At 36.1% G+C, this 12,789-nt stretch overlaps 1 protein-coding gene across 1 annotated transcript; it reads left to right on the top strand.

Annotated features, from left to right (window-relative positions):
- The first annotated feature begins 52 nt into the window (after nucleotides 1-52).
- slc2a9l1 (solute carrier family 2 member 9, like 1) lies at nucleotides 53-11,706 on the top strand. The gene is given in 14 exon segments (XM_048172388.1): nucleotides 53-76; nucleotides 408-509; nucleotides 2,763-2,923; nucleotides 3,054-3,178; nucleotides 3,271-3,400; nucleotides 4,917-4,950; nucleotides 4,952-5,066; nucleotides 5,176-5,217; nucleotides 5,220-5,362; nucleotides 5,571-5,681; nucleotides 5,813-5,914; nucleotides 5,998-6,073; nucleotides 9,349-9,476; nucleotides 9,911-11,706. Coding segments are annotated over 14 exon segments (1,479 nt in total). The 3' UTR covers nucleotides 10,097-11,706.
- The last annotated feature ends 1,083 nt before the right edge of the window (nucleotides 11,707-12,789 follow it).

Raw genomic sequence — 12,789 nt, 5'->3', positions numbered from 1 at the left:
TTTATTGAAGAGAAGCAGCGGTGCTTCATTCACACAAAACAAGAAGATAAACATGAAGAACGTGTTGAAGGAACTGGTAGGAACATTTTACTATGTAATAATTATATTGCCAGACCTTTGAAACTAGATGAAATCTGAAGGATATTACAGAATGATATATAATTATTGTCTCATTATTTAAACAAAATAATCATAATGGTAAAGAAAAGTATATTGCTGGATAATGTCTCTGTGAACTATATATTTAGTCTATTTAAAGTTAAAGAAGAGTTAAACTCTTAACCAAAGTTTACTCATTTACTCAGAATTCTTGAACCAGAGAAACCCCCTCTGTGCTGGTTTTGTAGCTTAATCTAAAGTACTGACATGTTGAATATGAATGTAGTCAGTGAACACTGTGGCTATAATTTCAGGTTGGCGGGAAAGCGCTCATCTTTATCATTGTGCTGGGGTTGGGTGGATCATTTCAGAATGGATTTCATCTCACAGCGATCAGCTCTCCGTCTCCAGTGCGTACTTGTATTTCTGTTTATTCTGTCACTGTTATTACATTAAGAATGCAGGTTACATTTTATTTTAAAGTGTCCTTGTTAGTGCTACTCTTCAGGTTCAGTGGGGTTCTGTATAGAACCCTAGAATTCTTGACTCAATTTTAAAGAACTCTTTATGCCAAAGGTTCTAAGTTAAGGTTCCAAAAGGAGATTTTCACAGTGATGCCATAGAAGAACAATTCTGGGTTCAGTGAAAAGTTTTTAAAAGAAGCATGCTTTTCTAATTGTGAAGAACATTTTAATAATCTTTAAAGAACCCTTTTCCACTATGAAACCTTAAAAATCCATGGAAACTTTCCATTGCACAAAAGGTTCTTTGTGGAAAATGGTTCTTTTTAGATCATTAATTAAAATGTACTTCACAATTAGAAAAAAAGGTTCTTTATTTGCATCAATGATTCAATGAAGAATCTTTAACATCCTTAAAAATTAAAAAGTGTCCTTACAAAGTGTTCCAAAAGAAAACCCATTTTGGGTTCTCCAAAGAAGCTTTCAGTGAAAAGTACTTAAAAGAACCATGTTTTAAGAATATAAGGATAAATGTCTTAAAGGTGCCCTAGATTCAAAATTTGAATTTACCTTGGCATAGTTGAATAACAAGAGTTCAGTACATGGAAAAGACATACATTGAGTTTCAAACTCCATTGCTTTCTCTTTCTTATGTAAATCTCATTTGTTTAAAAGACTTCCGGAAAACACACGGATCTCAACATAACACCGACTGTTACGTAACAGTTGGGGTGTACGCCCCCAATATTTGCATATGCCAGCCCATGTTCCCAACATTATGAAAGGCATTAGACAAGGGCAGCCAGTAACGTCTGGATCTGCACAGGTGAATCAACAGACTAGGTAAGCAAGAACAACAGTGAAAATGGCAGATGGAGCAATAATAACTGACTTGATCCATGATAACATGATATTTTTAGTGATATTTGTAAATTGTCTTTCTAAATGTTTTGTTAGCATGTTGCTAATGTACTGTTAAATGAGGTTAAAGTTACCATCGTTTCTTACTGTATTCACGGAGCCGTCGCTATTTTCATTTTTAAACACTTGCAGTCTGTATAATTCATAAACACAACTTCATTCTTTATAAATCTCTCCAACAGTGTAGCATTAGCCGTTAGCCACGGAGTACAGCCTCAAACTCATAGAGAATCAAATATAAACATCAAAATAAATACTTTACTCACATAATTCGAAGCATGCATACAGCATGCATGACTAACATCTTGTAAAGATCCATTTGAGGGTTATATTAGCTGTGTGAACTTTGTAAATGTGCTGTAATATAATCGAGAGTTCGTGTGGCAGGGAGCACGCAAATTAAAGGGGCGGCGCGCTGAAAAAAATCAGTGCATAGTTAATGATGCCCCAAAATAGGCAGTTAAAAAAATGTATTTAAAAAAATCTATGGGGTATTTTGAGCTGAAACTTCACAGACACATTCAGGGAACACCTAAGACTTATATTACATCTTGTGAAAAAGCATTCTTGAGCACCTTTAAATGATTGCATTCAGGTTTTTAAAATTTTTCTAGTGATACTGCGTGCTTACGAGCTGCTTAATTCATAAAATGTATTCAAAATAAAAATGAATTAAAATCCGGAGCCCCGCACATGACATGCAAGAAAAAAAATTGTAATCGTGCGCACGATTTACTATTTTGTTCCCTCGAGTTTCTTATTCGTGCGCACGATTTACTAATTCGTTCCCTCGATTTATAAATCCATAAAATGATGGGAACCAATAAAAGTTTCTATATGTGAAATGCCTGACAAAACTCTTCAAGTTTCTATAGAACCTTTACTTTTAAGAATGCATAATTTACCATTACTGTCAGTGTTGCCAAGTCCAATTTTTGCCTGCAGAATTGGGCTACTTTAAGACTGTTGCTGCAGGTTGTTTTTTATGTCTGTGGGTTGAAGCGACCGCAAATAACATGATATTTAGCCCCTGGAATACGAATTTTACCTGGGGAACCCCGCCAAAAATGGTTTTGGGCTAGTTTTGAGTAGCAATTGTGTGGTTTTTTTTGTGAAAACCTGGCAACCCTGATTATATGTAACGTGTAACAAGGACTGTAAAATGAAGTGTTACCAGAAAGCAACATTTTAAGTATTTTTTTTCTATTGCCAATTCAGTACCATATGTACAATCTAGGTATGAATCAATTCACAATTTGTCTCAAATCTGATTGCCCACAGTACATTCAGAGCTTTATTAACAGCAGCTGGACGTATCACTATGGAGATGTTCCAGGAGAGAAGACTGTTACCTTTATCTGGTCTGCTGTGGTGGCTCTATATGCTTTTGGAGGTCTCATTGGCTCCATGACATTCAGACACTTAACCAGTCATCTGGGAAGGTTAATATCATTCCCCCACACCCCCACCCCCTCCTGTCCTCTCCATTCTGCCTTTTAACTTGTGTGATAAGCATGATCATTTTCAGGGTAAAAACTGGACGCTCATTTACTGTTCACATTCTTCTTTCAGAAAAGGAACCATGTTGTTGAACAGCGCCATCGCAGTTGTGGCCACAGTAATCATGTACATTAGCAAACCTACATACTCATTTGAGTTGATCCTTGTAGCACGCTTCCTATTTGGATTCATAGCAGGTATGTCAGACTGTATTATAGATAAATATTACTTAAGATGTAATAATAAGAAGTGATGTCTAATGCGATTTGCTTTTGCTCTTTGTTGGAAGGGCTAGGAGGGAATGTCCATGCCATCTACCTGGGTGAGAGTTCACCAAAGAAAATTAGAGGCATGGTGACTCTCACTGCCTCTACCTTTTTGTCCCTTGGTAAACTGGCAGGACAATTTGCTGGCCTCAGGTAATAACAAAGTATTAATGTTGAAATGAAATGGAAGAGATAGAGATAGATCTTTTCTCCTGTAGCTACCTGAGTGAAATGGATTAAAGTTGGCATGAAATGGAAGTTGCGATAGGATTTTCGTCTGTATTGTGATGTGTATCTGAGAAAACGGCTTCTTGAACTAGAAAAAATTTAGGGCGGGACTTGATCGGATCGTTGTGCTTTGCTATTGGTCGATCTCATGTGAGTGACAGGTTGTCCCGCCCTTGCACCAGTAAACACATCATTAGATAAGTCACTGCAAGAGGTAGAGGAAATTATTTTCATTAAAGATTACACATTACGTGTCGGTGTAAAATTTGTGCCAAATGTGTGTGTGTGGATAATTCTGACAAAGTGGACCCTGCAAATGATGGGGTCTAATGCTAGGAAAACATATAATATATAATGATGTGCATGGATAAATCAGTTATATTTGTTTAAAATAAAACAAAAACAAAAAAACAAGAATCGTTCATTTCGATTTCATGAATCAATATAATGAATTTAATAAATGTTTCGATTTCGCTTGGTTCTATCCATTGGTTGTTGATTGGATGGAGGCAGATTTGAATGTGAGCTTGCAGTCAATTGTAAGAAAGGGGCGGGGTTTAAGCAGATGAAATGATTGGAGAAGTCCGACATCTATCACCAGACTGAAGTATGGAAGCTTGTTTCCGCTACTGAATAAAAAATAAAATGACATTTTTTAATTAATATAAACTACGAGTTAAGTCAGAATTGCATGATATAAAGTCGCAATTGCATGTTATGAATTCAGAAATGTGAGATATAAAGTCGCAATTGTGAGGGGAAACGGTCAGAATTAAAAAAAAAACACACACAATTGCGAGTTATAAAGCCAGAATTGCGAGATATAAACTCAAGACTTTTTTCTCAGAATTGCGAGTTTAGGCTAGGCCTGTATCTCGCAATTCTGACTTTATAACATGCAATTGCGAGTTATAAAGTCAGAATTTTTGAGTTATAAAGTCAGAATTGTGAGATATAAACTCGCAATTCTGAGAAAAAAGTGTTTTTTCCTCATAACTGGACTTTATATCTCGGAATGCTGACTTTATTTCTCGCAATTGCAATTATGAGTTTATAACGCACAATTGTGAGCTTATAACTCACAATTCTGACTTTATTTCTCACAATTGTGAGTTTATATCTCGCAACTGTGAGAAAAAAAAATCTGAATTGTGAGATAAAAAGTCGCAATTACCTTTATTTATTTATTTATTTAGTGGTGGAAACAAGCTTCAGAAGTAATTTCACCAAAAGATAGAGTTCCGACATTTTGATTAAGAATAACAAGGTAAAAAAAAAAAAAAAAAAATACACAGATAAATTGTTCGCAATAAAATCAATAAGAAAATAGATTTTAATTTCCTGCCTACTTTAATGTTTGATTTAATTTACATGGCTTCTGAAAATTAATCTTTCCATACTCAGCATTTCTTTGAACTGAAGTTTCTCATTTCATTCACAGGGAAATTCTTGGCCGTGAAGAATGGTGGAACATTCCTGTTGTGCATCCCAACGTTTTTTTGTGTGGTTCAGTTGGCAGTCTTGCCATTCTTCCCTGATGCTCCACGATATATTCTGATAGAGAAGGGCAACACTGAACAATGCAGAAAGGGTACATTACATTTAACCAGATCAATGCAATTTTATGTAAACGATCAACCTTTGTATGTCATTTCAAACATTGTTTGTGTTAAATCACGTATATGTGTTTTCATCGGCAGCACTGCAGTGTCTATGGGGACCAGGTGATTATAAGTTGGAGATAAGGAGATGTCGGAAGAGCAGGCATTCATTGGAGAAGAGCACAATAAGAGTTTGCTGGATCTTCTGAGAGACAAACACCTGCGCTGGCAGGTTCTTTCCCTGATGGTCATAATCGGATGCATCCAGTTCAGCGGCGTCTCTGCTGTAAATCATTTAGCTTTTATTGTCAATTAATCATATAATGCTTCTATATAGAATGTGTTCTGATTCAAATGTGACCTAGTTTTTCCATGTCATTGTGTTGTCAAAAAATGATCCAAGACATCCTTTAATGGTTACAGAATAACCAGATCTTTGTACTAACTGGGTACCTTGTGAAAAAGTTGTAATCTTTTACCCTTCTCACTCATAGGTCACCGTCTTCTCTTTCAATATATTTCTGGAAGCGGGAATTCCAGTGGACAAGATCCGTTATGTCACTCTGGGCATAGGAGCATCAGAAGTTCTTATCTCCATAACCTGTGTAAGTTCCATAGAAGCATACATGAAAGTGTGTAACTTGAAATGGGACTGGGAGCATTTGGCATGGAGGAACATCATAAATCATCTCTGTGGCCTTTTTTTAACAGTATTTCTGCTTGTGTGCATGAGTAGGGCCTGTTCATTGAGAGCGTGGGGAGGAGAGCCTTGATGTGGAAAGGGTTTGGGGGCATGTCAGCCATTATGGCATTAATCACAGTCACTCTGTACCTAAAGGTGAGTTTCTATCATTTCTATCATTTAACAGCCCACATCAAGCACCGTCCTTTATCATCTCATCTTCATTGTTTCATCTGTAGGACTACAGCCCTGTGATTCCATACATCACAGTCATCCTCATTTTCCTCTTCATCATTTTCTATGGGGGAGGCCCAGGTAAAACATTTGCATATTTATGTGACATTTAGTTCTGTTTTTTAATTTGATTGGTCGGTTGGCATTCCAAAAGTGCTGATATAACAGTTAAATATAAGAGGCTGTTCACAAAAAATGTGTTTCTGCGCTACATTTTCATTGTTTTCTATACAAACATGCACTAGACGAAAGTTGAAAAATGTGGCGCTCAAGTTAAAAGAAGTTCAGCTTTTAATAAATGCATCTCTAGACCTTGTTTTTTTGTTTTGTTGTTTTTAATTCCAAACCTGCACAGAATTTCCATTTTCATCATACCATTCTAAAAATGCAGCATTCAAGTTAAACTTTTTTAAAAATGTGTCTTTATTGTTTGAATTATTTCAATTCCACTTCTCTGAATCTTACATTTTTAAACTCAAAACACATTCTGTGTGAATGGCCCCTAAACAGCACTGGGACTTTTAATGGTTTGTATAAGTGGTGGGGATTTTTCAGTGAGTATTTCAGCATGATTACATCATTACGCTAGTAGGCGGCAGCAAGTGACCATCTTTATAAGTGTGACATTCAGTTGATTTGTTAAAAAATACTGATTCATTCAGAAGCAAAACAAGGGACCCTTTTCACAGACTGATGACTTTTTTCCAGTTATCAACATCGCATAATTTCATTTGTAAAAAATATAATGCTATGTATTGTTTTATATTAACTTGTTAGTAAATGACAAAAAACGAATTTAAAGTGTTAGTTCACCCAAAATTGAAAATAATGTCATTTAGTACTCACCCTCATGTCGTTCTACACCCGCAAGGCCTTCGTTCATCTTTGTAACACAAATTAAGTTATTTTTGATTAAATCCGATGGCTCAGCGAGGCCTCTATAGACAGCAATGCCACTGAACTTCTCAAGATCCAGAAAGGCACTCAAAACATATTTAAAACAGTTTTGAAACAGTTGAATTCAGTGGTTCAATCTTAATATTATAAAACGATGAGAATACTTTTTGTGCCCCAAAAAAATAAAAGAACGACTTTTTAACGATATCTAGTGACGGCCGATTTCAAAACACTGCTTCGAATCAGTGATTCGGATCGCGTGCCAAACTGCTGACTTCGGAGCTCAGAATCACTGATTCGAAACAAAAGATTCAAAGCAGTGTTTTGAAATCGGCCATCACTAGATATCGTTGAAAAGTCATTATTTTTTTTATTTTTTTTGGTACACAAAAAGTTTTCTCGTCGCTTTATATTTTAAATATTTTGAGTAAGGCTACCTTTCTGAATCTTGATAAGTTCAATGACAATGCTGTCTATAGAGGCCTCACTGAGCCATCAGATTTAATCAAAAATAACTTAATTTGTGTTCCGAAGATGAAAGAAGGCCTTACGGGTGTAGAACGACACGAGAGTGCATAATAAATTACATTATTTTTATTTTTGGGTGAACTAACCCTTTAATGCTGCTGCTGCAAGGATGTTTCTAATTCAAGGAAGTGATGGCAAATTTGACATCTTTCTCTCTTCTGACCAACATATAATCAATCTCTCTATATTTTTTCGCTCTTTTGGAAAATCGTGGAAACTCTATCACATATTTTTTCCTTTTGCTATTGGAGCAAATATGATGAGTTCTGTTTCTGAAAACCCCTGAAATGTGAAAAGGTTCCAGTCAGTGTTAGTGAGTGAATCACTGAATCATTCCCCTAACTGATTCATTCAAAAACATCGGCTCATTCAAAAGTCGAAATGCGCGATGGTTGATTCTGCTTTACTTAATTATTTTCACGGAGCATAAAGTAATAGGTTGTTTGCACATGACGTCACAGCAGCAGCGCGAATGAGTGATTTTCTATATAGGAATCCTATGAGAAACTCAAAATTCGTATGTTTTGCGTCGTTTATGGTTGCTAAAATCGATAAAATCGAGAACCCAGAAGGTGTTTATATCGTTTACATAACGTTTACATAGCCTACCGTTTTTATAACTTATATCGTTTTTTTTTTACTTTAAAAGTTGTTGCCTTTAATAGCGTTTTGCGTCTGCTGATACTGAAATGAATATGGATACCTGCTTACCTTATTTGTTTTTGACTTGGTTAAATATCCACATTCTTCATGGTATCGTTTGAGAGAAGCTATTTTATCCCATTGAATGATAATTTGGTGTTTTCACTTCAGTTTTGTAGTATTCCGTTCACAATGTTGATCTGGTTACCACAGTGTCACGCGCTGCTGCTTCAGCCATCGTAGAAAATGTCCAAATAAATAAATGTTTAACAAGCTAACACTAGTTGAATCAACAACAAAAGACAACACTTTCAAAAACACTCAGCTATGTGATTATTTTATTGAGTGATAGGCAGTGGGTTAAATCAGTGATATTATTAGATTTGATGTAGGCTACGTCGTCTTCCCGTCACCTCCTCAACCTGCTTCCATTACTGTGTTTTTACATGTAGAAAAGGCAACAATTGTATTACACCGTCCAATTTTTTCCCTGAACGATGACGTGAGCTCCTGTTGCGATTCTCGACTCAGCATAAATGACCTACAATGGCGACATTTTTCACAATCGCGACAGAAAATCAAAATACTGCCCTAACTTCACTAGTAGAAAGGAAGCGCGATATAAACAAACCCAGAACTGAACGCGGCTTGACGGCAGCTTCACATTGTCTATCTCTACCTCCTTCCTCGATGGCAGGAAAGTCTTTCAATTCAGTGGAAAAGTCGCTCATCTTCATAACATAAAGATCACGTTCAACATATGTTGTGATTTTCTGTTTATACCTTTCTAAACCAGCACAGAAAGGACTTTCTCCATCTCTTCCATTCTAATTTTCACTGCTTGCCCTCCACCAGTATTTCGCGCGTCACCAGAATCACGTGATTGCAAACAACCTATTAGCAATACTGCGTCTAAAACATGCAGTCACATTTACCATTTTTCTGCAAATTTTCATGGTGAAATCCAGTCATTTCAATAGGAATCCAGGGCAAAAGATTTCCCCACGCGAAATTCGCATCCTGTTCAAGTTGGTCACGGGGATTCGCCCATGTGATGACTTCAATGACTTTATTGACTTTTGAAATGTCTCCACAATTTCACTTTTGTGATAATGCAATTTTCGCTATATTTCCATTATTGATCTGTTGCATAAGCAATATCACTCTCTCAATCATGTTGTATTATAAACAACATTCTTTGTGCGATACTGTGAAAGATAAGAACATACCATATTGGTAGTAAACTGACTAATCCGTGCAAACAACTCAAACCATTTTGCTCCGAACAGCTGGAATAGCCCCATCGCTCGCCAATGAGATCTTCATCCAGTCATACCGCCCAGCTGCATTTGTGTTTACCGGCTTCCTGCGCTGGCTAGGATTCACCATGCTTGGATTCATCTTCCCATTCCTTATTGTAAGTCCAACAATACCACAGAAATGCACCTTTAAATATAAAGCAATGCTTGTGGATTCAGCCACTTTATAAACTGTAAAAATGTTAAAATATAGTGAACTGTGTATCCTCCACAAATGCATCATCAGTAAATGTCATTGCTATAAAATGTTTCATTAATGGTTTACGTAAGAAGCTTTTGCCACCATATTTAAAACCAGTTATTATGACTTTATCGGGATTCTCTCAAAGTCTCTCTCCTCTTTCAAGTCAACTAAAATACAGAATGATTCTTTTATGTGTGCCCTATTATATGTCTTCTTCCTGAACAATGTGTAATACCAGGCTTTCATCACACCTTTTCGCTTCTCCTTTAAAAACTGCTCTGCTGTCTGTTGCTGCGCACAAAGACTCACTTTAACAAAAGGCCATATTTCTCATCCATGTTTCTGCAGGCCGTTCTGAAGTCTCTGAGCTTTGTTCTCTTCTCCTGCGTTTGTCTGATAGCCGCTCTCTACGTCTTCTTCATCCTTCCTGAAACAAAAGGCAAAACTCCACTTGAAATTTCCCAAGAGTTTAAGAACATAAGAGCGTGTGGATCCTCCAAAGAAGATGTCATGTGCTTAGAGACTAAGCTGTGAAGTTCAAGATAACTTGCTTTGGTATGTTGATGTAAATATGGATGGATGTGGACTGGCGTTACATTAACATCATATTTATCAACATCATATTTATAAAGACTGCTTAGCTAATATTGTAAGAAAAGGATACTGATGGTCTTGGTTTTATTTTTGCGCATACTTAACATTAAATAAATAAATGCACTTGAAATATTGATTTAACTTATTATGTGAGAAGAAAAAGTGTACAGAAGCATGAAACAGCAGAGGAAATCAGTAGCTAGAACGGTCAGTACATTTTAGTGATCAGAGAGCCGTGTAATAAAAGAAATAATACTAGAGGTTTTTTTTTAATGAATAAAAATATGTGAAATACAAAACTTGTTCTGTTATTTAAGGGACATATTTGCTTACCACTCAGAACACCTTGTAAATTTCAGGACCTTTTTATTGTAGTTTCATTCATTTCTTTCTCATTGACTGAAAAATGTCTAACTACATTACGTATTGTCTAAAGCAACCCATGCTTATTTCTGACGTACCAGTTGTACATTAACTAGCCAATCAAACATTATAATGTCATTGTAATCTCTGCATGACAGTGCAGACAGTTGAACCATTAAGTGAGGTTAACCCTGTTTTATTTGCCCACCCAGGTTATTGCGCAGAGGCTCTGGGTTTGTAGAACCCATGAAGGTTTAGCCCTCTTATCAGTCCCGGGCAGACTGTATGGGGCTTCCCAGCCTTATTAGCAGGTTAATAGGTACTGTGTGAACTTCACAGACCAATAATGATTGACATAACTAGATGCTTTATCACCGCCTCAGCTGTTTCACAGGATTAACTGGAGGATTAATGATTATGGACATCCCAAAACACCCTAATCATATCGGAACAACTTTATGTGAACAACATGTTCCCTGATGGGAATGACCCATTTTTAGTTAGAAACTAATGAGGACATTCAAATAGGCACAGGCTTCAACACAGAACCACACAGACCCATTTTGATACTCGTTATTAAACTACATTGACATATCATGTATATTAGGTATAATACAGCATCACATGTATATATTACTATATTATATTTGGGTGTTTCTTCAGATTTTGCTTTAGGTTTTTATTTGTAAGTCACTCTGGATGAAAGAGTCTGATAAATAAAAAGAAATGAATTGAAAAATTGTTTACATCATAATTTTAGTTATTCAAAATTCATATCTTTTTATAATGGATTTTAAAATGGACTTTCATATTTTAATGTATAATACATTTTGAAAAGTAGCAAAAATAAATAGACTTTTTTGACAAAAACAAAAGCTGAAATTTGTTATTTTTAACAGAAATCAGTCTCTGCGAGATAAGTTAAATAACCACATGTACATAATTTCATTTCCATTTAAATTATGGGACATTACACAATATTTTCAACTGCCAAAGGGTGGCGCTGTATATTCACTGCAGAGTTACAGTAAAGCAAACTGCAGTGAGATTTTAATAAGAACCAAAGAGTGAAGTGTTATTAAATTCATTCAATATGATGCATGAGAATGTTACACCAGAAGCACTTTTCTTTATTACCAACTCTGATTTTAGCTCTTTGTAAACCTCTTTTATGACAATGTTATTTATATAGTCATCAGTAATGTTTCCTTTTAAAGTGAAACTGATTACTTGAACATTCTGATTCTTTTTTAACCAATTTGATCTATACTGTGACTTTGTAAAACTATTACTAAAAAGGTTTTACACAACAACTGACAAAAATGTAGCCTACCATTTTTTGAAGAACTCATTTTTGTCTAATAAAATGCTTTGCTGTTAATGCAGTTCTTAGTTTTTTTCTTCTTTGCACTGTACTAGTCAATTGTGCTGAGATATGATATGCTTATGGCTTATTTTTGCTAATACAATAAGTAGAATGAGTTAGACAGTACGAAAGCTTGAGGTCAGTAAGATTTGTATGCTCAGCAAGGCTGCATATATTGTGAAATATTACTACAATTTAAAATAGCTGTATTCTATTTTAACATATGTTGAAATGTAATTTATTCCTGTGAAGCAAAGCTGAATTTTCAGCATCATTTCTCCAGTCTTCAGTGTCACATGATCCTTCAGAAATCATTCTAATATGCTGATTTGGTGCTCAAGAAACATTTCTTATTATTATCAATGTTGAAAACAGCTCTGTTGGACATTTCAATTTCAATGTAATGCATACTTGCTGAATAAAAGTATTAATTTCTTTCTTTCAAAAAACCTAACATGTTTTTCTTTATGTTCTCCATTAAAGGTGCTACAGAGGATCTTTTCGTCGACTGAGAAACCAAAGACTGTTAGTGAGTCATTTCGAGGGAACGCCTCCCAAAACTCGTGCACGAGTATTGGAACATGAGTGTTTACCACCGGCATTCGCTGTGTCGTGTTAGTGGATTCATTATGTCGGACTCACCGCAGGTAACTCATAATCTGCAGTTGTTACTCCTGTCTCCTGACAAAAACATTGCATGCGGCGCCTGTAGAGTGTGGAAAGTTACTGGAGCTCGCAGCCGTGCACGTCTCTCACAAGGAACGTCATGGCAGTGATTGACAAGCCAGAGGGCCAATCCGCGCACGTCTCTCAAGGAACGTCATGGCAGTGATTGACAAGCCAGAGGGCCAATCGTTTACGCGATGATCGCGTAAACGATTGGCTGATGTTTTTAAGGCCCTAC

Source organism: Megalobrama amblycephala, linkage group LG21, assembly GCF_018812025.1.
Source record: "Megalobrama amblycephala isolate DHTTF-2021 linkage group LG21, ASM1881202v1, whole genome shotgun sequence".
In the NCBI taxonomy this organism is placed as follows: Eukaryota; Metazoa; Chordata; class Actinopteri; order Cypriniformes; family Xenocyprididae; genus Megalobrama; species Megalobrama amblycephala.
This window is presented reverse-complemented; position numbering and strand designations above follow the sequence as displayed.